Genomic DNA, 22,867 nt, shown 5'->3' with positions numbered 1-22,867 from the left:
ACAGTGTTAGAATGGGGAGGAACAATGTTTGTTTCTGACTCACATCTGTTTCCAAGGCTTAGTTACACATCTCTTCTGGTTTACTTAATATAGATTATCTTATGCAGAAAGGTAACAACCTTAATGTTATTCTGTACATGCAACACATACCTCTCTAACAGTTAAAAAAAAGGTTTGATAGTTGATACATTAAAAGGTAAGGTTATAGCCTTAAAACAACATGATTCAACAAGTTGATTTATTTGGTGTAGTTTTAATCATGCAAAAAGTCTAGATACAAAACCTATCTTCTAAGCTAACTTTATCAAAGAAGAGTTCATACACTGGAGGTGGTAAATACTGAGCCAAGTTTCAAAGGCTAATATGAACCCATGTAGAATGACATTCCTACTTTACTTGGCATGTGCACAGGCATAGAAGAACCATGCACATTTTTGCCAACTACCAGCAATTTTACACAGAAACAAAGTTTAACGTTGGGGAGGTTGCAGGTTCTAGAAGTTCCTAGCTTCTACTGAGATTCTATAGAAGTAGGATCCTCTGGAAAAGGGATTAGAGGAAAAATGAGACCCTTCCCATAGTGATTTTACTGCATTAGCCTCTTCCATGACCATGTCAGCTCCTGAAGAAGAAAGTTAGGTTGTGTCTCCCAGGCTTATGAAAGAGAACCCTTCCTGAAAACACAGAAACAGTAGTAGTGGGTGATAATGATGCTTTTTAAGCATTTGTCATGTTTGTCTTACCAGCCCTTTTACGTATAACATCTAAGTTATAACAACTACCCAAGGAGACAGGTATTATTCCCAACTTATACTTGAGAAATATGGAGGTCAACTAACTTGCTTGAAGTCACACAGCCTGTAACTGGACTGCCTTTGCAAACACAGCCATTGGAGCTTCGAAGACTATGCCTTGTCACACATCTTAAAGTGGGATGTCCTACCAACCCATGAGAATCCCATTAGAGTACTTTGAGAAACAGCTTCTTCAGTTTGGTTTCTCTCCCTTTCTTAGGAAAGATGCTAGTTTGGGAAGGTTGGGTTCAGAAAAATGTAAAGGAGATACACCATTCCACCCATAAGTCCAGAGTTCTCCTCTTACAATGTAAACAGGAGTGGGGAAACTTCAGTATCTAGGTTTGAAGGAGGAGCTGCCATTGGGTTGTCTTAAAGTTCATTCAGGACTAAATCCTGGGAAGAACACTTTAGAGACTAACAGCCAGGCTGATTTTTTTTTTCTTCTCTAAGAAAAAACTCCTGATTTTCTTAAAGGAAAATAATTTTTCTACAGAGGCTGAATTCTAATCCCTTATCTCTGAGCCCCAGGGCACTTTTCATCTCTACCTCCAGAATAGCTGCAGATACCAGGGAGGCCAGATACAGGGAGCAAGAACAGGATTTGGACCTAAGGGATGACTTGATTAAGAAGTCTGTCCTTCCCTTCATACCAACCCTGACATACCAGGGACATGCTGTGCTTAAATTTAGCTTCCATGCTCGTCCTTCTGGGACAAAGCCTACTATTATCCTTCTATGCTGAGGGAAGTGGGGAGGCTCAGAGTCCATGTGGAATTCCCTAGACACTTGAGCAGAATGCTTATAAACACAAGGCCTTGGAGGCATTTGAAGAGCCCCAGGCTCTCACTCTGACATGACTCAGCCCAGGTAAGACATCTTCTAAAAGGCAATCTGGAAAAGGAGGGGTCAGGGGGAGGAATCCCCAGCTTAGAAGGATGAGATCTCGGGAAGCTAGATTTAGATCATGCTCCTACATAGATTTAAGACTTGGAGGGAAGTGACTGTCTTGGAAGGGGACTTAGGATAGAGTCCACACAGCCACAAAGAGGCTGATGAAGCCTCTAGTTCACTAACACCAATATAAGACCCTATGAAACCTCCAGGTTCCTTAAATAGGCACAAATATCTTACTGTCATTCAGAGCCAGGTACTGTGCTAGCACAGGACTTCCAGGAGAGAATGAGATGAGATAATCATTACTCTTTTGGAACCTACATTTTGTTTGGGGAAACGTGCATCAGCAAGTGATTTGGAGAGCTGTTTGCGTAGTATAGAAGTAGGACCCTGAACTAAGGGTTAAAGCAGCCTTCCCTAAGGTGGTGATACCTGAGCTGTGGAAAGGTGAATGTAAGGATGTACCAGGTGAGGAGGATGGGAAGAACATTTCAACACCAGGGAAGAACATGGATGAGTCTCAGAAGCAAAAGAACATGATGATGTAGTTGGGAAATGAAAATTCAGCCTTATTGGCAGGTTGCAAGCAGGGTGAGGAATGGTAAAACCCATGGTCGGTTATGGAGAATGTATTTGGGTAGGTCACTCAGGTGGCATGTTGTCCTGCAATGAACGCCTGTGTACTCATACCATCCCTGCACAGGAGCTGCAGCAGCTGCCTGCTGTACTTAAGGTATGAGGGCTGCTTCTGACTAAGGAGGCATGAATAAGGAGTTATTCTTAGTGTTAGGATCTTAGGGAAAGACAGGGGGGTCAGTACAGCTAATCCCAAGGCTTGCCACACCATATCCCCCCCACCCCCATTGAGCAGCTGAAGTGCTTCCCTCCAGTCAAGGGTACCCCTTTCAGTTTCATGTGTTCTCAGAGATAGTAAAGGAAATGGAGATGACATCCATTAGGAAACAGCCCTGTGTGTTGTTGGGCATGGGCAAGGAAAGAGAGAAGAGATGGAGGTCAAGTTCATCTTCTCCAGGGTTTCAGGTCAGTGCAAAGGACATTTGAGTTGGCCCTAACAGGGTTTGGGTGTCTTTCTGAATGGCAGAGACCTGTGGGCTTTCATGAGAAGTCACTTCCCCTCGTGCCCATAGTTCACCAGGTATACATTTAGCCTCATGACTTGGGCCAGTGAGATCCTCCTGTGACATAACCTTTGCACAAAACCAGGAGGGAGCCACATGTCCCCAGGGCAGTAGTGAAGGGATCCAAATGGTGGTGTTGGAAGGGAAGGTAGTGAGGAAACTGTTTCAGCACCTAACACAGAAGGAGTAACAGCTGTACAGGGAAGTCACAGCAACAAATTCTCTTGGCAAGTCCTGAAAACTTTTCTATTCAAGGACTCCTTTCTGGAGTAAAGCAAAACTTATTTTTCACATAACAGCTTTGCTTAGTATAACATGAATTAAGAAAGCCATTTGATTAGGCATAGCAGTGAAATAGACAAGTCCTTTACGATAAGTCTAAGAATCAGGGAAAAGATTAACTTGACTGTCATGAGATTAAAGCTCTTTCATCTTTAGAGTTAGTTCTGTGACTCATCAACTTTCAGATTGTGTCTTGCTGAAGAAGCAGTTTGCTTGTAGAGAGACAACACTGAGTAAACGTGGTATAATTGTGGGATCTGGTCTGACATGTCCATGCCATTTGCTCCATGGATGAGGAAGCAACTGGAGGCACCACTCCCTGCAGAGGCACGGCAGGGTTGAGGAAGCTAAGGCAGCTGGGGAAGCACCGGGACCAGCAGTAAAGCAGTGCTGCTTAGCCTAGGCCTGACCAGGTAAGGAAGGGCATGGCCATCAAGACAAAAGAAGGGTCACTTCAGGAGCTGGGACCTTGGTAGATGATGAGCAAGACACTGCCAAAAATGCCTGCCAGGAAGAATGATCTCCAGTCTTACCCTCTTACCTGTTGCTGGTGCCTCACATTGGCTGAGCCCATCTGGAAACCAGAGGACAAAGGAATCTGATGTAGCTCTTCAGTGAAATATGGTTTATGGGGGCAGAAAGCAGGGATCTGGAGGGACAGATTAGAGAACAACCAGCACATAGAATAAGGAAGCCAAGCCTGGCTTACCCCAGCTAAGCCCCTGCCCGATCCTCGTCACTTCATAGCCAATTCCTCTGCTCTTTCATTCCCAGTCCCAGTGACTCATTCTTTTTATCGTCCCTTGTTACAGCTACTTTCGGCACCATGCCCATTTGCAGTAATCTGTGAGAATCTTAGGAGGAGCCCAGTTTATGGAGAGAAGTTCCGTGGGATAAAGTCAACCGGCTTCCACAGTCATCATCCTCCTAGCTCCACGGCTCCCTGGAGATAGACTTTGAAGGACTTTGGAATATTTATTGAACATGTTTTTGGTTTTTGCACATTAGCCTCAACCGAATAAAGAGAGCTAATGCTCAGTGTTACTATGTCAGATGCTGCTGCCTTTAGTCATGAGGACTTCTTTAGGCCACAACTGTATGAAGTGTTTTGTGAAGCCAGGTTAGTTGTATTTCCACTAATGAGAGAAAGTAGTTTGCCTAAGCTCCCACGGCCAAGGTTTGAAGCCAGATATAGAAAGCTTCCATGCCCAGACTACTGTGGGCAACCTGACTAGGCTCACGCTGTAGAGGACAAAACTTAAACATTCCTTACTTTCCTTCATTCCTCTAATATACGTAAGGAACACATTCTGGTACGATCTTTTGGACTGATACAGAAAGACTTTCCATGCTTTTTCTCTAAATTGACACCTCCACTGCAGTAAGTGGCTCTGGAATCCAAGGGCATTTCTTTGGCCAAATACTCATCTCCTAGGCTTCATGACACTCTGCACTAGCAATAACCGTTCTGGAATCTTATCTTTATATTCAGCCTCAATGAAGGAAGGTGGCCCTTGCCTAAAGGTTCTACCTTTGGGCAGATGTATGTAAACTGAATTTCATCAGCTTTCTTCTTTGAAGTCACCTTGTTTTCACCTTTTCTTCACCATGCTGTATCTCTGCCTTGTGGTTTTGGCCTGCAGATCAGACACTTCAGCTCATCCAAGTAGTAATGCTGGTCTCAAGCTTAAGCTTTGATTTACCATGGAGTGAGGATAGTCCCAAGAGTCTCTGACCCTGTATCTCTCAGCTCCAATGTGTCTCCTTTAAAGGAGCTCTCTGTAAAGCTTTCCAATAGGATTGAGAGCTACTTCATAGTCTACCTGCAAGGGTAAGTGACCAAATAAGTACCCATCTTCTTTAGGTCAATTCATTGATGCAAGATCACTTCTTGAGGGTCATGCTGGACAAAAACACTCATTCTTTCAAATGTGTGTTTTAGCTTGTGGTTGGTACACTGTGGACTTAGTATACTAACATGACACTGACATTCTATAACTTAAGACTTATTGTGTAGTATCTTATCTAGTCAATGATTCTATTTTTTATTTTAGGACCTTAGAATAAAGTATTCTTTTATTTCCAGGAAAATAAGTCCTGAATTTGGGGCACAAGTGAGAAGGTCCATGTACAAATGGCCATATTAAATTTTCATAATGTCTGCTCAGTACCCAGCTCCTTCCGGCTCACTGGAATCCCAGGACTGGAGTCCCTGCACATCTGGCTCTCCATACCCTTTGGCTCCATGTACCTGGTGGCTGTGGTGGGGAACATGACCATCCTGGTGGTGGTAAGGGTAGAGCGTAGCCTACACCAGCCCATGTACTTTTTCCTGTGCATGTTGGCTGTCATTGACCTGGTTCTGTCCACTTCCACTATGCCCAAACTTCTGGGAATCTTCTGGTTTGGTGCTGGTGACATTGGTCTGGATGCCTGCTTGAGCCAAATGTTCCTTATCCACTGCTTTGCCACTGTTGAGTCAGGCATCTTCCTTGCCATGGCTTTTGATCGCTATGTAGCCATCTGCAACCCACTACGTCATACCACTGTGCTCAGTAATATGGTGGTGGGTTGTATAGGGCTAGCTGCCCTCCTCCGGGGGGTTCTCTACATTGGACCGCTGCCTTTGATGATCCGCCTGTGGCTTCCACTCTACAAAACCCATGTCATCTCCCACTCCTACTGTGAGCACATGGCTGTAGTCACCTTGACGTGTGGTGACAGCAGGGTCAACAATGTCTATGGGCTGAGCATTGGCTTTCTGGTGCTGATCCTGGACTCAGTGGCTATTGTTGCCTCCTACGTGATGATTTTCAGGGCCGTGATAGGGCTGGCCACCCCTGAGGCCAGGCTTAAAACCCTGGGGACGTGTGGTTCTCACATCTGTGCCATCCTGATCTTCTGCGTTCCCATTGCTGTTTCTTCCCTCATTCACCGGTTTGGTCACCACGTGCCTCCTCCAGTCCATGCTCTGCTGGCCAACTTCTATCTCCTCATTCCTCCAATCCTCAATCCCATTGTCTATGCTGTCCGCACCAAGCAGATCCGAGAGAGGCTTCTCCAAATCCTGAAGATAGAAACTAAGGTTAAATGACTGCTATTTCCCTTCTTCTATCTCAAGTAGGCTCATGGAGAAGGTGCTCAAATATGGTGGGCTGCTTCCCAATCAAGAACATCAAGGAGCCTGAAGAGTTAGGCCCCGTGGCCTCCAGCTTTTCTATAGTTCCAGAGGAATACTGAGAAAGAACATACAACTCTAAGGTACCTAAGCTTATGACTAAAGAATATTTGAGCTGCAGAGAAGATAAAACAATGACATTAACAAATAGCTATACGTCATGTGTCATGTAATTCTTAAACATGACTTATGAGGTAGGTATTGTTCACATTTTATGTGAGGAACTATGATAGGACACCCTCTTTATGAACTGCATATGAAGTTACTTAAGCTTGCCTAGCTCAATGTTTTGGTTAGAGTTTAAGACCTTGTGGTATTATGTACTAATGCTTTCTGTTTTCTGTATATTCTTTAATAAAGTCCCAAAAACTGTCACTTCACGATCACCTTAGCTGCAAGACGACATTTCCCAAGTTAAGCCTTTAGCAGTTGAGATGTTAAGACTACTTTTAACTAATAAAGTGTTATGTTCCAGAAGATTGATCTCTATACCTAGCAGGTAATGGAGATACCACCTATGAAAATGTGGTCTGGGTGGGAAAAAAAAAAAAAACACGTACACACAACAAACTAGCAGCTCAGTGAGGGAAAGTGAGACAAAAATGACAGTTTCTCAGCATTGTCTTTGCATTTTTCTCTGCAGGCCTGATATGGGTAAGGGCTCCCTGGAAAGGAACCTTCCTTCTTCTACAGGAACCCTCCCTATACCCTGATCTATTTGTAGAATTCCTGTTCATTATATGCAGTGTCAAAATGGATCGGCACAAAATAGAGTTCTATGGTTTATAGAAATTAACTTTACCTTCCAGATTAAGCATTAGGCTCAATGCCTAGAAAGTAGTTAATATGCATAATAACTTAGCTATTTAGAATTACTGACAATTCTTACCACACTGTAAGAATTACTTTCCATTTTGTAGATGAAGAAATTGAGGTTCCCAGAAGTGATAAGATTGCCTAAAGTCACTTAGTTTATCAGGAGGTAAAAACCAGGAATTAAGTCCCCTGCCCCTTTTTTTTTTTCCTTTAAGAGACACCATAGCTCCTAGCCTCTTTGATCCTCTTTTTCCTTAACTGTGAAAGGGAGCTGGAAGACCTCTCCCCTGAAATCTGAACTGTTACATGCACTTAACATCCCCAGCACAGCAGATATTTAGCTGCACCCATTATTCTGAGAATTGGGAGTATATAGGTCAAGGAAGTCCCCTTTACTGTACTCATTTCCCAGAGAGGGACAAAGGGCAAACCTGGATTAAGTTTAGGTCTGATCACCAGAGTTCCATAACCCTATAAAAATTAGAATAAGGAAAATTGTGAATATACTAGGCTTTATGTATACAAACTATCATTGAGCTTAATAGAAAGGGAAGTAGTCAAGTGCCAAGAACTACATGACAGAGAAATTGACTTCTAGTTTTGTTTTGGCTAGTCCTATTAATATCAATTGTCCCACTATTGGGATATCTAGGATGTATGGTCATTTAGGGTTCTAATTACATGGAGGTTTCTTCTTCATACCATCCCTAACTTGGATCCTATCACTCCATAGTGAGTAGTTTTCCCTGTCTGAGCTTTGAGGAGTTGAGTGTTCTCCCTATGAATGGAGAATGCAATCATAAGTCTTCTATTTACCCATCTCTGCCATGGCTGGGAACCTGGGGAAGATATTTGGAGTCAGCGCCAAGTATATGCTCACTGGTGCTCAGGGCATGTTTGGAACAGGTGAGGGGGTAGGGCTTGAGGACTCAGAATTACCTGTAAAGTGACTTGAAGTATCATCTAACCATCGGGTTAAAAAATTCAGATATAGAAACCTAGCACATAAATAAGCCTTGTTTTCATTCTCTAAAGATTGTATAGTCTGGCCAGCTTAGTTATGGAATAACATTCCCTCAGTTCTAGCTTTTATGAATTGATATAGACATTGTGAAGTCAGGATGCAGCCAAGGGGCATTAAGGTGGCCACCTAAGCATAAAACATAAAGGAGCTCACAAAACATGCAAGCAGCTATGAAGACTGTCAGGTAACCTTCAAGAGAAGATAATTGAGACTCTGAAGGACAGCAATTCAGGCTGTCACCATACTCCTATAGAGGTCAGACTTTCCAGAAGCTGTTTCCAGTGACTCAGTGTGACCAGCCAGGTCATACTAGTGACCTAGTGTGATAGGACATAGAATATGCCCATTTGAGACAGAACACTCCTGACAGGGAGTTATGGCTCCAGGACTCCCATTGGACTTGCTGAAACTTTGCATTTTTAGAAGTCTAGAGGCTTTTTCCCTTATCCTCTCAGTGCTTTAACAGAGGTCAGACTGGCATCATTTTCCGTTAGCTCCCCAGCCTCCTTCCCCACTTTCCCCTTGCAAGCATGTACCCCAATGGTTGTCTCTTCTTGGAGATACCAACAGTGGTGAGAGCACACAGAAGGTAAGATGGGGATTTGGGACTTGATCACTGCTTGGAGGATGAAAAAGCTGTACTAGTTAGGTAGGTGGGACAGGTAATTGCTCACACAAGATGGTGGCTCAATTGCTAAGGATCACTGGTTGTGAAGAAAGTGTCCCAGTGGAGCAAGACACCACTGCAGGTGTGATAAAGCATTTGAAAAGTGTTGGGGTGCAGGGGGAGAGAAAGCTAAAGAGATAGCAAAGTTTGGTTTCTTCTAGGTTGTAATAAGCTGAAGGATGCTAAAATTGAGGGCTATTAGACAGTTAAGGGCTGGGCATGAGAACATAAGGGCCTCTTTGTAAGCAAGAAAAGAGTCATCTCTGGCAATGATACACTGCTGAATGGTAGGCTGAGGACATACTTTAGAGTCAGAGCTCCAGAGATGTTTAGAAGCTCAACCAAGAAGGTGTGTCGTGAGTTCAGGGCCATATTTTTGAAAACTTGGGACACCAAAATATGGCATGGGAATGGCTACCTTTGAGGATGTTGAAACTGTAGATGCCTCAAATGCTTTGAGGTGACCTGCTTTTCCCTGGTGAACAGTAGGCACTTCTGATGCAGCAACAGGCATTCCCCTGAGGAATTGCTCTTGCCTCCTTCTCCCAGCTATAGCAGATATGTAGGAGTAAAGACAGCATACTCTTGTGGGGACTAGGCAGGGTCTGATAAGGGAGAAAATAACTATACAACACAGAATGGTTTTTAGAATTAGCTAGCACATATTGGTAGGAGACAGAAGAGAACCCCTAGGATTGGATTTTGAAGGTTCTTGATCAAGGGGGCTGAAATGTTAAGACTGGATAAAAAATTCAGCTGGGAGGGTACTTTCTTGGGACACAGGACTTATTCCCCTGGCAAGAACTCCAGGAAATGAAAAACTCACTGCTAGAGTGGCTCCAGTAAGCCTGAAAAGTAGTGATGGCTTATGTTTCTCTGGAAGAAAGTAGAGGAAGAAAAAGAAGGAAGAGAGCATGTTATAGTAGACATATTTTATAAAGACATGGGCTCACTAATGCCGATGGGGACAATTGGGCCATAATAGAGTCCAGGTGGCAGCATTTAACCCCCAGAAGTTAGTAACTGAAACCTTCTATAAGAGCTGGCAAGGTCAGAGGGAACACTAAGGGCGCTTGACCCATAGAGAGTTGTGGAGATGGCTAATGAAGTATTGTGTCTCAAGAGCCAAATTACATAAGCAGCCAACAAGGCCCAGATTACCATCCTAATGGGGCAAGAATGGATCAGAAGGCTGAAATGGTCATGGACAAAGTCACAATCTCTTTCCTAGTTCCCAAACCTGTGCCAGTTTTTGGGTCTAGAACTCATTTAAGAGATACCTGGATTCCAAAGGACCATGAAAAGGCCATGAGTATATGCCATGATAATTATCCCAGTTCTTCCACAAAGGAACCTATGGCCACTTAACTTAGGCAACTTAACTCAGGAAAAGATCAACTAGACACTGAAGATTATTGAACAATTTGAGTTGGCATTGATACACAGAAGGTGAAGGCATAATTGTGGTCCCTCTAATTACTATCTGGACTCTGGTATCTAGAGTAGAGCCCCTAACTTTAGAGTCTTGGGGAAATCTCCACGTGTCTTGTTTCCACAGAACGACTCAGTGATTGTTTCTCCAGTTACCAAGCATATAGTTAGAGGTACTATACTTGGTTGTTTGAGTAACTACCATACGGACTTCCTGTCCTGAAACTTCCCTCCCCACCAAGGTAGTAAATAAAGCATTTTGTGTGTGGTCAAGTTTGGCAGTTGTGTTGTTTTCTATTCCAATTATGAGACGATAAGAAAGTTTGTATTTACATGGAATAGAGAAGTAGTACTTATACAGCTTGCCTCAGGGAGCTTGCCTCAGGGAGCTCGTTAACTCTACTGTCCTATGCCACAGTCTAGTTCTAGAATGTGGCCTGAACATCCCAAAGAACAGTGATCCATCAGTGGTATCATGTTGATTGGGCCAAACAAGCAAAAGGTGCTTTGTACCATGGAGGCCTTAGACGTGTGCTCCAGAGGGTAGGAGAAAAATTATAGTATATAGGTGCCTACTATTTTAATACTTCAATTCTTTAATGAAATCCAATGGTCAGGGTTATACCTGAATGTACCCAGAGAGTAAAGAGCATAATTTTTACCTTCTACCCCAAAGGTGGTGGAAGAGTGAATGGTAAGACTCCTCTCTGGATTTTAGAAACATTTCTTACCTATCAATCTTGCCCTGGCCCATATACTAAGAGATATAGAATGCCTCTAGCTTTGAGTGGGCCCAGAGCAGGAAAGAGTTCTATAAGCAGGTTCAGGCATGGTGCAAGCATTGCTGCCACTTAAGCCTTAGGATCTAGCAGACTCAGGTGTTGGAGGTGACAATGGTGAGAAAAGATACAGGATGGAGTTCGTGGAATTATCACTATATAGGTCCCCTGGTATTTTGAAGTTAGGCTGTATAACTATAGCAATCGTACATCTTTTGATAAGTAGGCTCCTGGCATTTTACTAGGCCCTGGTAGAGACAATGTTTGATCACAGGGTACCAAGTGATTATGCACTCAGAACTACCCATTATAAATTGAATTTGACCCACAACAAGATTGCTGCCAGACCTGTCCAATTTATTACAAGATGAGAGTGGTTCATCTAGGATCAAGCCTAGTGTTAGGACCAGGGGGCATAAGTTGTGTGAGCAGGCAGCCCCCAGACTCAGGACACCCACAATATTTACATCAGTTCTCCTTCCTCAGATTACATCAATGGCCATATGGATTAGGCCCATATAACTAAGAAGGAAGAAAAGAAATCCAGAGTTTGCTTATAGATAGGTTGACAAGCCATGGTCTAAAGATGGAAGGTGCATGAAAGCCACATATAAGGGCTGCTTTGAAAGACTGGTGAAACAAAGTCTTCCTAAAATAGGCATAACTTCAATTGGGATACCTGGTTATCCACTTCTTATAAGAAAAAGCAGCCCAAGTCTCTAAATCTTTAAGTGGCCAGTATTTCTGCTGTCTGGTCAAGGGCTTAGAAAGACTAGATGACCAGAAGGAGGTCTGTGAGGGGCATAAAGATGGGCATTTGGGAATTGGGCCCAAAGTGTGATGATTCTTATATATGTAGCAAGAATCTACCAGAAGAGATACTGATCAAAGTGTAGATGAAATGATTCTGCCATTTGACATTAGCTAACATTCAGTGGTCACCTCAGAACTGATATGAGGGGTTACTGAATGGAGTGGTAACAGTGGCAGCAAAGGATACTATGTATGGTCCCAAACATGTAGACTACCACCGATCAGTCTGACTCGCTGCTGAGGGTCCAACCTGTCAGTGGAGATCAGCACTGAAACCCAGATATTCCTCAAGATCACTTGGTGGCAAGTTAACTATACTGGGACTTTCCATCCTGAAAGGGCCAGTGGTTTGTGCTCCCACTTATGTATGCTTATTCTGGGTGCTGGCTTGATTTTCTAGTCCAAAGCCTCAGCCAGTATTACTGAGTGCTTCCAGAATGCCAGATCTACAGGCAAGGGCTCCCACATGACATTCAGAAGGGTGGACACATTTCACAGCAAAGGATAGGCAGGATAGGGCTTACAACCACAGAATCTACTTGTGGGTCAACCAGAAACAGCTGGCCTCACACAATGTTGAGCCAGTCTTATAAAAACAACTAACATACAGCTCAGAAGCAACAGGTCACAAAAGCAGAATGCTATCCTTTAGGATACTGCATATGCATTTAGAGATCAATACAGTGTTAGGTCTCCAATAGAAGTACATGAGCCAGAAACCAAGAGGGAAGAACAGGAATATCCCACATATGCTCATTCAATGATCCACTATCATTCCCAATGATCCACTAGGAGGACTCCCGATCTCTGAAACTCTTGGCTCTGCAGGGTTGGAGATCCTGGTCCCTGAAGGGGGCTCACTATGGCCGAGGGACACAGGATCCCACTGAGCTACAACATACAGCTGCCATCAGGATACTTTGGACTACTATGCCCAGGACCAACAGGAGAGAGGAGTTGCCATACTGGTGGGAATAATCTACCCTGATTAGGAGGAAGAGACGGGATTGCCTTTATACAAGGTATACAGAGAGAAAGAGATGTCCAAGTGCATCACTTGGCTTTACACGTTTTCTGGTACTTCCTTGCCCCGTCGTGACTATGGGCATACATGTGCAGCATTTCCCAAATAAAAGCATGATTGCCAAAGTTTCAGCCTCCTTAGGAATAGGAGGGGGTCACCCTACCAGGTAAGCCACTAAGACCTACAATGGTGACAGTTGAGGGTGAAGGGAATTCCAAGCAGTGGAAGGAAAAGATGAGTAACAGTTGTAGCTGAGATGAATTTCAGAAACAATGGCTGTAGTTCACTCTAACCTTCCACATTTCCCCTCAGCAAGGGAGGCCATGGGAGATATGGAGATGCCCCCCACATCCACTTGAAGGGGAAGCGTATGGTGTAAGAATGGGTTGTGTTCATGAGAACATGCCTCTTGGATTTGACTGCAGATAACATTGGACAGCCTCCTGCACTGTGCTCTGAAGTAAAAGGCATTGCTCTATTTTCCTTGGGCTGTTTCAAACCATTGAATGAGCACAGAGGTATTGAAGCAGGCATAATCCTGTGAAATACTGGATTCCTCTTAGATTACTTTGGCTCAAGGTCTCCATTAACCTTGGCAAAGCTTTCTTGGAAGTACATAGAAGTCTAAGACCTTCCCTTCCCTAAGGGTGAGACTTGCATCAGTGATCTCACAGCTCTTCCAGCCTCTTCAGGATCCCCCCACCCCAAGCCTCTGACATTTCTAATTCCATCTTGGCATCTGTTCCTGGGAAGACATTCTAACAATTTACAGTGAGTCTCACAGAAGAGTCTTCAACTCTATGCTTGAAGCAATCTATCTTGTGGAAAGAGCCAATACCTGTTATGAATACAGAGTCCTTTATGAGAAAGCCATTTAAAAAGGAATAAGTCATGTGACCCTCACAGCACTCAATGTGCAACTCAGCAATGCTTTCCCTTATCTTACTTTTGGGAGGGAAGTTCTAGTGCAGATACAAGTCTGAAGGTCCTAGTGTTAGAGGTCTCCTATACTGAACCTTGAACTCAAATTGCTAAAAGTGCAGAACAGATCTCTAGTGTCATAGGCACTACTCACAATTAACTGTCGTAAGGTTAGGGAGACATAGATATACATGCTGGGGACCACTCTGAGCTAGGAGATTGACACTGTTACAAAAGCCGGGCTTCAATTTTCTCTGTAAAAGCTTGTTTTTATGTCAAGTATGGTTATAGTAGAGAATTATCACTCCCTTTAAGTTTTCATGCTAAGCTGCTTCTCTGTCCCCTTCCCAACTCTTGGGCTCAGAACAGGTGGGAGAAGAGGGTATGAGAGGGACGACCAATTGCTTAGCCTTTGCAAAGACAGGGCTTCTGGGCAGCTCTAGATTCCCAGAGAAAGATGACCAAGACACGTTTCTTAACTCTGGCTGAAATTCCTCTCACCTGAGTTTTATTAACTGGCCTACCAATGTGAATTCTTAGGACTTCCTAAGTAGAGGTCCTGTTCTGTTCCCAAAGGCTACCCTACCCTATCCTCATCTCTACTTTGATCCTACTGTCTCAGCAAATGCCCATTTTATTGAATTTACCCTAAAGGTAAATTCTCAGCCCAAGACTAAAGCTTCAGAGCTTTTAGTATCAGAACAGCTAGTGGTCTTTTCTGAGCCTTGGTGACAAAGTACTGAACTTATTTTATACATACTGTGAAATTGAAGGAAACCAGAATATGTCACCCCCAGATATGCATCTTGATATGAATGTTTTCAGCTAAAGGCAATTAGGCAGCAGCAAACAGTTCTATGTCGCCCACTTTCTGCTTGCAGACAGCCAGTTCTCCTTTACTGGAGACAGCACCAGAGGAAATCGACAAACCTTACTCCATTAGCTTCTGCCCAGATATTTGCCTCCCCACAATTTCCTGCCCTTGGAAGCCTAAACTCACTTTTCCTTTGTCCTATGGTTTCTCTACAAGTTAATTTTGCTGAAGATGCTATGTAAGCCAGAATTCTGAGCCTTTATAGTTACCTTTCACTGAAGCTTATGCCACATGATGTGCTGTACATGTTAAGCTTGTTTTTCACTTGTTTCTTTTGTTAGTCTGTTACAGGGGTGTGTCCCAACTACAGACTTATGAGAGTTATAGAAATGATTTCTTCCTAACAAGACAAATAGCTTCCTGTTCAGACTACAGCCTCTGTCCCTTGAGTGTTATTGAATGATTTGTTAAGGTTTTAGGGTTTTACAGGTAGGTTAATATACCTCAAGTATATTTCAGCATTTTTCTGTAATAGAGTCATTACATAAATGCCTCGGATGTGGAGCGGTCTGTTACTTGATGCACTGTTTGTCACCTCAGTTATATAGGTCTAAGACCTGTGACACAGGCTCCTGATGACAGGTGCAAATCTCGGACCAAGTAGTGCCATAATGAGAAATAATCAGCTCCTTGTATATGATATTCCATGTTTATCTTAACTTGGTAATATGACTCAATGAAAGGAGGGTCTGTTTAGTGAGTCCAGTTGGAAAACATCCACATGTAAGATAGTTTGATCCTCTTACTGCATACATGATGAACTCCTGATTTATTAAGGACTTAAATGTAAAAAAACAACTTTTGCTTTTGGTATAAGTTTTTGGTTTAAGTTTCTCTACTTCAAAGCCCAAGATATTTCAAGGATGTTTACTCCATTCTAGCTTGGAACAAGGCTTATTTCCTCAATGAAAATTGACCTTAACTGACATTAGGAAGTGCTCTGATCCAATCTTCCAATTTTTTTATTGATTCATTAGATTTCAAGACGTTTTGGGAGATGGTGTAACTGGATCAATTGTTTAGTGATCCTACTTTGTTTCTTTTATACAAAGAAGCAACCGTCCCTTGCCAAGAGCTATGAGTATTAGTAATTTGTATAGTATGAGTACTCCATCAGAATAGACTTGATTTGTATCTAATTGCCATTTGATTTCAAGCTCCCAATTTCTGTATGCAGAGACTTAGGATGACATCTAGGCCCATATTTCATTACAGCTTATAGGAAAATATTACCTTTATTGGTTTGACTTAGTTTTCTAGTTCTTAAAGATTTGACTCTCAGCTTCGTTCTAGAGTCTAGGCTTAGGAAGATGCTACAGACAAGTTGAAATGCAATCTGAGGTGCAGGATTCTTCTCTCAAAGACATGTATTGTTGCTTCAGGGTTACCTAAAGAGGTGAAAGTGTACACAAAGTATGTACCCATGAGGAATTAACACCCATGTTATCTGTGCTAAGGAACACATGATGTATTCATGGATCTCATGTGTATCGTGTGGCAGACCATAGCCGATAGAGAGGTTGTAAGTGAACTTTAGTGTTCATGACAGGGAATAGGAAAAATTTGAGATTCAACCTTTAAGATTCAGTAAGCTTTTGTAGTTCATATATTAGTGTTACTCAAGTCAAAGCTACCAAATGGACACTTCAAGAACAGGTTAAAAACCAAACTGTTGCTGTGATTACTTTTGGGGTCTCCTAAGTTCTTTGCCTAGGCCAATGTCTATAAGAGTTTTTATAATATTTTCTTTTAGAATCCTTGTGGTTTTATGCCTTAAAAGTCTGTTATCCACTGTGAGTTAATTTTTGTGAGAGGTCCAGATCCTGTTTCAGTCTTCTACATGTGGCTATCCAGTTTTGCCAGTGGTTATTGAATAGAGATTCTTTTCCCAGTGTATGTTTTTGTCTTTGTCAAAGATTATATGGCTATGAGTATAGTTTTGTATCTGGGTTCTCTGTTCTGATCCAGTGGTCTATGTCTCTTTTCTTGTGCCAGTACCATGCTGTTTTGGTTATTATAGCCTTGTTGTATAGCTTGAAGTCTGTTAAATTGATGTCTGATTTGTTCTTTTCGCTTAAGGTTGCTTTGGCTATACGGGGGGGGGGGGTCTTCTCTAGTTCCATATGAAGTATGGAATTTTTCTAGATATGCAAAAAATGTTGGTATTTTAATGTGAATTATATTGAATCTGTAGATCACTTTGGGTAGTATAGACATTTTAACAATGTTGATTCTGCTGACCCATGAGCATGTTTTTCCATTTGTTTATGTCCTCTATTCCCTTCCTCTGTTTCATAGTTCTCCCTGTAGAAGTCTTTCACCTCCTTAAATATATTCATAGGTATTTTATTTTCTTCATTACTATTGTGAAAGGTGTTGAGTCTTTGATTTGGTTCTCAGCTTGACTGTTGTTGGCATACATGAATGCTACCAATTTGTGTACATTGATTTTGTAACCTGGGACTTTGCTGAATTTGTCAATTCTAGTAGTCTCTTGGCAGAATCTTCGGGATTTTCTAGATATAAGATCATTAGGAAATGGGATGTGATCAAACTTAAAAGCTATTACACAGCCAAGAAATCATTAGAGCAAATAGACAACCTATAGAATGGTAGAAAATATTTGCATGCCGTATATCCAATAAAGGGCTGAACTAGAATCTATGAAGAACTCAAACAAATTAGCAAGAAAAAAAATAATCCAAGTGGGCAAAAGATATGAACAAACTTTAAGCACAGACTAATAGCCAAACATGAAAAAATGTTCAACATCTCTAATATAGGGAAATGCAAATAAAAACCACTCAGATACCACCTAACTCCAGTGAGAATGGCTTTTATCAAAGTCCCCGAACAGATGCTGACATGGATCTGGAGAGATAGGAACATACATTGTTGGGACTGCAAACTAGTACAAACTCTATGGAAAGGAGTATGGACATACCTCAAAAAGCTAAAAGTAGAACTACCATTTGATCCAGCAGTCCCACCACTGGTTATTTACCAAGAAAAAAAGCATTGTTAAAAAGAAAGATGCTTGCACTCGAATGTTTATAGCAGCACAATTCACAATTGCAAAGATGTGGAAACCCAAGTGCCCATCAATACATGAGTGGATTAATGAAATGTCTGTGTATACCATAGACTACTACTCAGCCATACAAAAAATGGTGACTACCTCTTGTATTAATCTGGATGGAACTAGAGCCCATTCTTTTAAGTGAAGTATCACAAGAGTGGAAAAGCCACCACGTGTACTCACCATTAAATTGAAACTAATCACTTGTGTGCACATATGGAAATGACATTTGTTGGAAATCAAGTAGGTAGGAGCGGGAAGGAGAGGATACATTTATATTTAACAGGTACAATGTACACTATGTGGGGGATGGGCACACTCCTAAATTTGATTCAAATGGTACAAAAGCAATTTATATAACCAAAACATTTGTACCCCCGTAATATTCTCAGAAAATAAAACCAAACTCTTTAAAAGTTTTTCTACTTCAAAACAAAACAGTTTTTACCTGTATTTGTAGTCTTAGGAAGAGTCCTGAAACTGGTCTGTACTGTGGTCACATTTCAGCTTATATGGTACGGGTAAACATAGTGGGATTCCTTCCAGTATTTTGAAAAAGCAAAGTCTATTGCTATTCTAGCTGGTGTCAATGAGACTTAAGTGTTAACACCCTAGAATAAGATACAAGTCAGTAATATTTCCTTAATGTGAAGTTTCCATTTTTAGGAAACTAGAAACTTGCAATATGCTTATTAAAGAGAAATGATATTCCTATGAATTAGTTCTCAGAAAAACCAGAGACTTAATTCAAGAAACTCATAATTGCATTGATTATAGAAAGATTTTTTATTAAAGATCAATTTCATAATGTAGGATTTGGTTAAATGCTCAACTTTTAAACTGTAATTTCAGTTTGTCTATGAGGAAATGAAAATAACACAGAATAACTTAAAATGTAGCCCTTGTATTACTTACAGTGGCTATGTAAACGCTTGCAAGATGTGTACATAATTTTAATTTCATTTGGAGATGATCTCAGGTTTGGCTGTACATGGCTACTCAGGAAGCCTGTTGAAAGTTTGAGCCCTACTGATATTGCTCAAGTCATGGATGAGGTGAAGAAAGTCTTTGCTTTTGATAGATGCCATAGGCAATTTTCACCCAGCTGATATAGTTTTTGGTAATCTGTCAATGCTGCTATGTTAAAGAATACTTTCAACTTACAACCTTTACACTCTTGCAGTTTAGAGGTAGAAGTAGGTAGCTTTCAGGAAGTTTCATGTGAATTCAGTAGAAAGACCCTCCAACTCAGATGTTTTTGATAACAGCTATCAGAAGTAACAAGTCTTTATGTTAGCATAAGCAAAATGGTATATCCTTTGGATTTAACTCAGGTACAAGTTTGAGGAAATAGGGATGGGTTTGAAATACCTTGTTAGTCTGTGAAGTTGGTACATGGGTGAGAAAGATTTCTCAAAGTTTAGGATAGAAGCACAGTTTATTTACTCCGAGGAGAGAGAGGACACAGCACCAGAAATAAAGAGGCGCTGGCCATGAGGCCAAACAACTCTCATTCTTTATTAGGGTAGGCTGGGGTGGAGGGCAGTTACAACTGTAGACCAACTAGCAAAAGACAGCTGAGACTATCGTGTTGGCTTTTTCTGTTTCTCATAGATTGATAGAAATTAGTTTCTTCTTTCCTCTTGATGGAGGCATCTAGTACAGTTTCTTTGAGGAAGCAGGGGGAAGTTCACACTCCTACTGTCCCCACTCAGGAACTTTTTCAAGGCTGCTTAGACAATTTTTTTTTTTAAACACACACAGGCAGTGCATTTTTGATCAGTCCATCAGAAAGTCTACCCTTACCTCTCCTCTCCCAGAAACTTTTTTCCTTTTGCCATGTGAATTGACCATCTCATGTTAGTGAGGATTTATACATTCTTTGTCTGCTCAGCTTCTTTTAATTGATAGGTAAACACCTCCGTAGGAGAAACATTCACGTTACTAACCTTAGAGGCAGGGTTCAGGCTACTCTAAGTGGCTGCCAGTTAGAATTTGTTAGCCTGTTAACAAGACCGTTCTTTCACTTTTAAAAATTCTAACTTGATTCTCAAGTGGGAGATTCCATTGCTAATTCAGCACAGTTCAGTATTTCAAAAACCTCTCATATTTTAGGTTAACATTTTAAATTGTGAAGAGTTGGCTGTACCCAAATTGAGGGTTATCCTTTTACACCTTGGCTCCTGGGAAGTGATCTCTAAGCTCTTGGAATGCCACACTTGATAAATCTTTGTTCCAATGAGGGCCTTGGACCACACCAGATAGTCTAACGATGCAATTTAGTGTGGGGTCTTTGGGTCATATGTGTTATCTCAGTTTGACCTCTGGAGAGGCTGGAGACTGAACCTTAGCCACATGGACAGCCAAGTAGGTCCATGTGACCAAGCCCCAATTCAAGTGAGCTCCCTGGATGGAAAAATACTTCCTGTGTATGGTCACTCATTGCCAGGGAAACTACTATCTGACTCCACTGGGAGAGAACTGGAAACTTTAGGGCTTTTCTGGACTCTGCCCCATGTTGATCATGAGTTGTGTCCTTTTATTGTGGTAAACTATCCATAACAGCTTTTAGTGAATTCTGAGTCCTAGAGAACTACGAAACCCAACGGTGGTATTGGGCATTTGAACATCCAGTTGGTTTCAGAAGTAAGGGTAGTCTTATGGACCCTCAAATGCTGTAGTTGGGATCAGAAATAGGGTGGTCTTATGGACTGCTTTAGTGTCATAGAAACATTCTTTCCCCACTAAATGAGTTATTTAAAAGCTGAATTAGCACTTTAATTTTACTTAACCCAAGTCAGTTTTTTCAGATTCCTCATGTATCTCTTTAGTTGGGGATTCTTTTGATTTGAGCAGTTTCCTTTGAGGACATAAACATACCTCTGAAAGTTTCATGCTACGAAGAGGATGTGAAGATTTATGTTCTCCAATGTCTATAGGTTTTGTTGTATCGAGACAAATAGAAATGTCCAAGTTTGATCTGATGCATATTTTTATTGGTGTCTTAGGTACTTTTTGCTATAAGAGGCTTCACTTTCCATTAGGAAAGTTGAGTTCACTGAGATAAAATGCTTTAAGAAGGTTATGTCTTCCATTTCCTCAAATTGATATAATTGGCTTTAAGATTTTGGCCTTTAAAACACTTCCACAAGTCCTAGGCAAGAAGATGCTGAGTAGAGGCAAAACTTGGTCTTTCAATTCGTGTCATTTTCTATCAGGCACTCAACACTCTCTGGAAGTATGATCGGTGATAAAAGTATTTTGGGGGAGATGCCTAACGTGGAGGCTTGGAGTTCAGTTGTTATGCTAGAAATTACTTCATGGTTTTATCATGTTTTCGAAGTTGTCATGTATTTGACTATAAAATAATCCTGGTCAAGCTGTCACTTGTCTTTATAAGTTACTCACAGATCTTATGTTTGTGTTAAATTTGTTGAGAGGTAATTACTGACACAAACTAGGTCTGGAAAGTCCAGCTATTTAGTGATCAATATTCCTTCATCAACTCCAGAACACTCATCCCATGAAAGTTTCAGAGGTCTAGATTCCTATGAAGGAGTGCTGCTATCTAAATGTACTTCGAGTAAGACAGGTTTCAGAGCTGCATCATTGCAACCACCTGACACCTAGGATTACTATAACTTAGAGTCAACTGGCAAATGCTTTCTTTCAAAGACTAAGTAGTTTAACCAAGTGATCCATTTTCCACATTTTCAAATCAAATTAGGTTTGCTAACTGATATCTTTCTTACCTGACAACCAAGGTTAGTTGAGATGGAATAAGCATGGTGGTCTGAGATACAGTGAAAAAGCCAAGAATTCTAATCAGAGAGTAGGATGGTGCGTATGTGCCTTTATTTTCTTCATTGGTTTACAAGGGGGTATACCTACAGGAGAGGTGAAGCTGTCAGCAAGTGGGCAAAGATTAGAGGGCCAAGAGAGTCAGTTGACTTATGAGTCTAAGACATTGTACTGGGATTAAGTTTGGAAGCAGAGTTATTGTAGGTACTTAAGAATGCACATTCTTCCTGGAAAGGAAGGAGTCTCATCTCCCTCAGGAGAAAGGAACATCTCTAGAGCAGACTCGAATGAAGCTATCGACACTGGAGTCCAGTGATGGAGTTTTTCCACAAGGCACTTGGTAATGCATGATATTCAGAGGTCCAAAAGTGCCCACCCGTAAACAACTGAGTACTATGAATTTAATCTCTCCCCCTTACAGTACACAAGCCTTTTTAGGGAACATAGGCTCCAGAATAGAAAATATTCAAGGTAGCTGATTATTTCTCCTCTAGAGAAGTGGCTACAGATAAATGAGTTGCCAAATGAGTGGTGATAACCCAATGTTAGGGAGTTGAGAGATAGCAAGGGAGCTTTTCTGCAGATCTCTGCATCCTGATGAGAACCTTAGTCCCTAAAGGATTCTTTCCTAGAACTCCTAATTATGCTATTTGGAAACCAGTACTAAGTATCTTGTACTTTAAGAATATGCTAGGGTTACTTCAAAGAGGAAGCCAATCCTGCATTCAGATAGATGTATAGACTAACGTGGGATTAAGAGACATAGAATAGGTTATTTCAGACTATAGTTGAAGTCCTTATTTGTGGCCAGGAATTATCCTTGACCAATACTATTTCAGGAGGAGAGAAACGTCTCATACTTCTAATACCAGGTGAGCAATATTTTTCTTTCAGACTCAACAAGGTTTGGGATGGACAATTTCTACAGACGACAAGTGTTCAACATGAGGATTTGGGTATAGTCCTGCTAGCTTATGAGGAAGAGCCTTACTTGCCACATTATTTCCCACTGAAGAAGTTGATCAAACTGGCTTAGCAGCAACTTTCTTGTTGTCCAGGTACCCTAAGTATGCATCACTCGCCAACTCATCAGATGAAGTTGAATAGAAGTATTGGAAAATCTTTAAGAAATGCCAGCAGGATGTCCAGGGAAGACCCAGGAACAGACTGCATTTCTACTTCAGAAGTCCCATGTGTGGTTAATGTTACCAAGTGGACACAAAATGAGGTCCCATGTCAGAGATTAAGAGCAGCAACAACGTGGGGTGGGGAGAAGTTGCTGGCTTTTGAAGAAGTGACTGGCCCTAGTCCACACTCATCTAATCCTATCTGTGGTCCTACCTATTAA

The 22,867-nt window shown here is 41.6% G+C and overlaps 1 protein-coding gene across 1 annotated transcript; it reads left to right on the top strand.

Annotated features, from left to right (window-relative positions):
• Positions 1 to 5,266: 5,266 nt before the first annotated feature.
• Positions 5,267 to 6,206, top strand: LOC105811461 (olfactory receptor 52M1). The gene has a single exon (XM_012645655.1). It carries the CDS (start codon positions 5,358 to 5,360, stop codon positions 6,204 to 6,206), a length of 849 nt encoding a protein of 282 aa, XP_012501109.1. The 5' UTR covers positions 5,267 to 5,357.
• Positions 6,207 to 22,867: the final 16,661 nt, after the last annotated feature.

Source organism: Propithecus coquereli, unplaced genomic scaffold, assembly GCF_000956105.1.
Source record: "Propithecus coquereli isolate 6110/MARCELLA unplaced genomic scaffold, Pcoq_1.0 Scaffold235, whole genome shotgun sequence".
In the NCBI taxonomy this organism is placed as follows: domain Eukaryota; kingdom Metazoa; phylum Chordata; class Mammalia; order Primates; family Indriidae; genus Propithecus; species Propithecus coquereli.
Note: the sequence above shows the minus strand (reverse complement) of the source record. Positions and strands in the feature narration are given on the sequence as shown.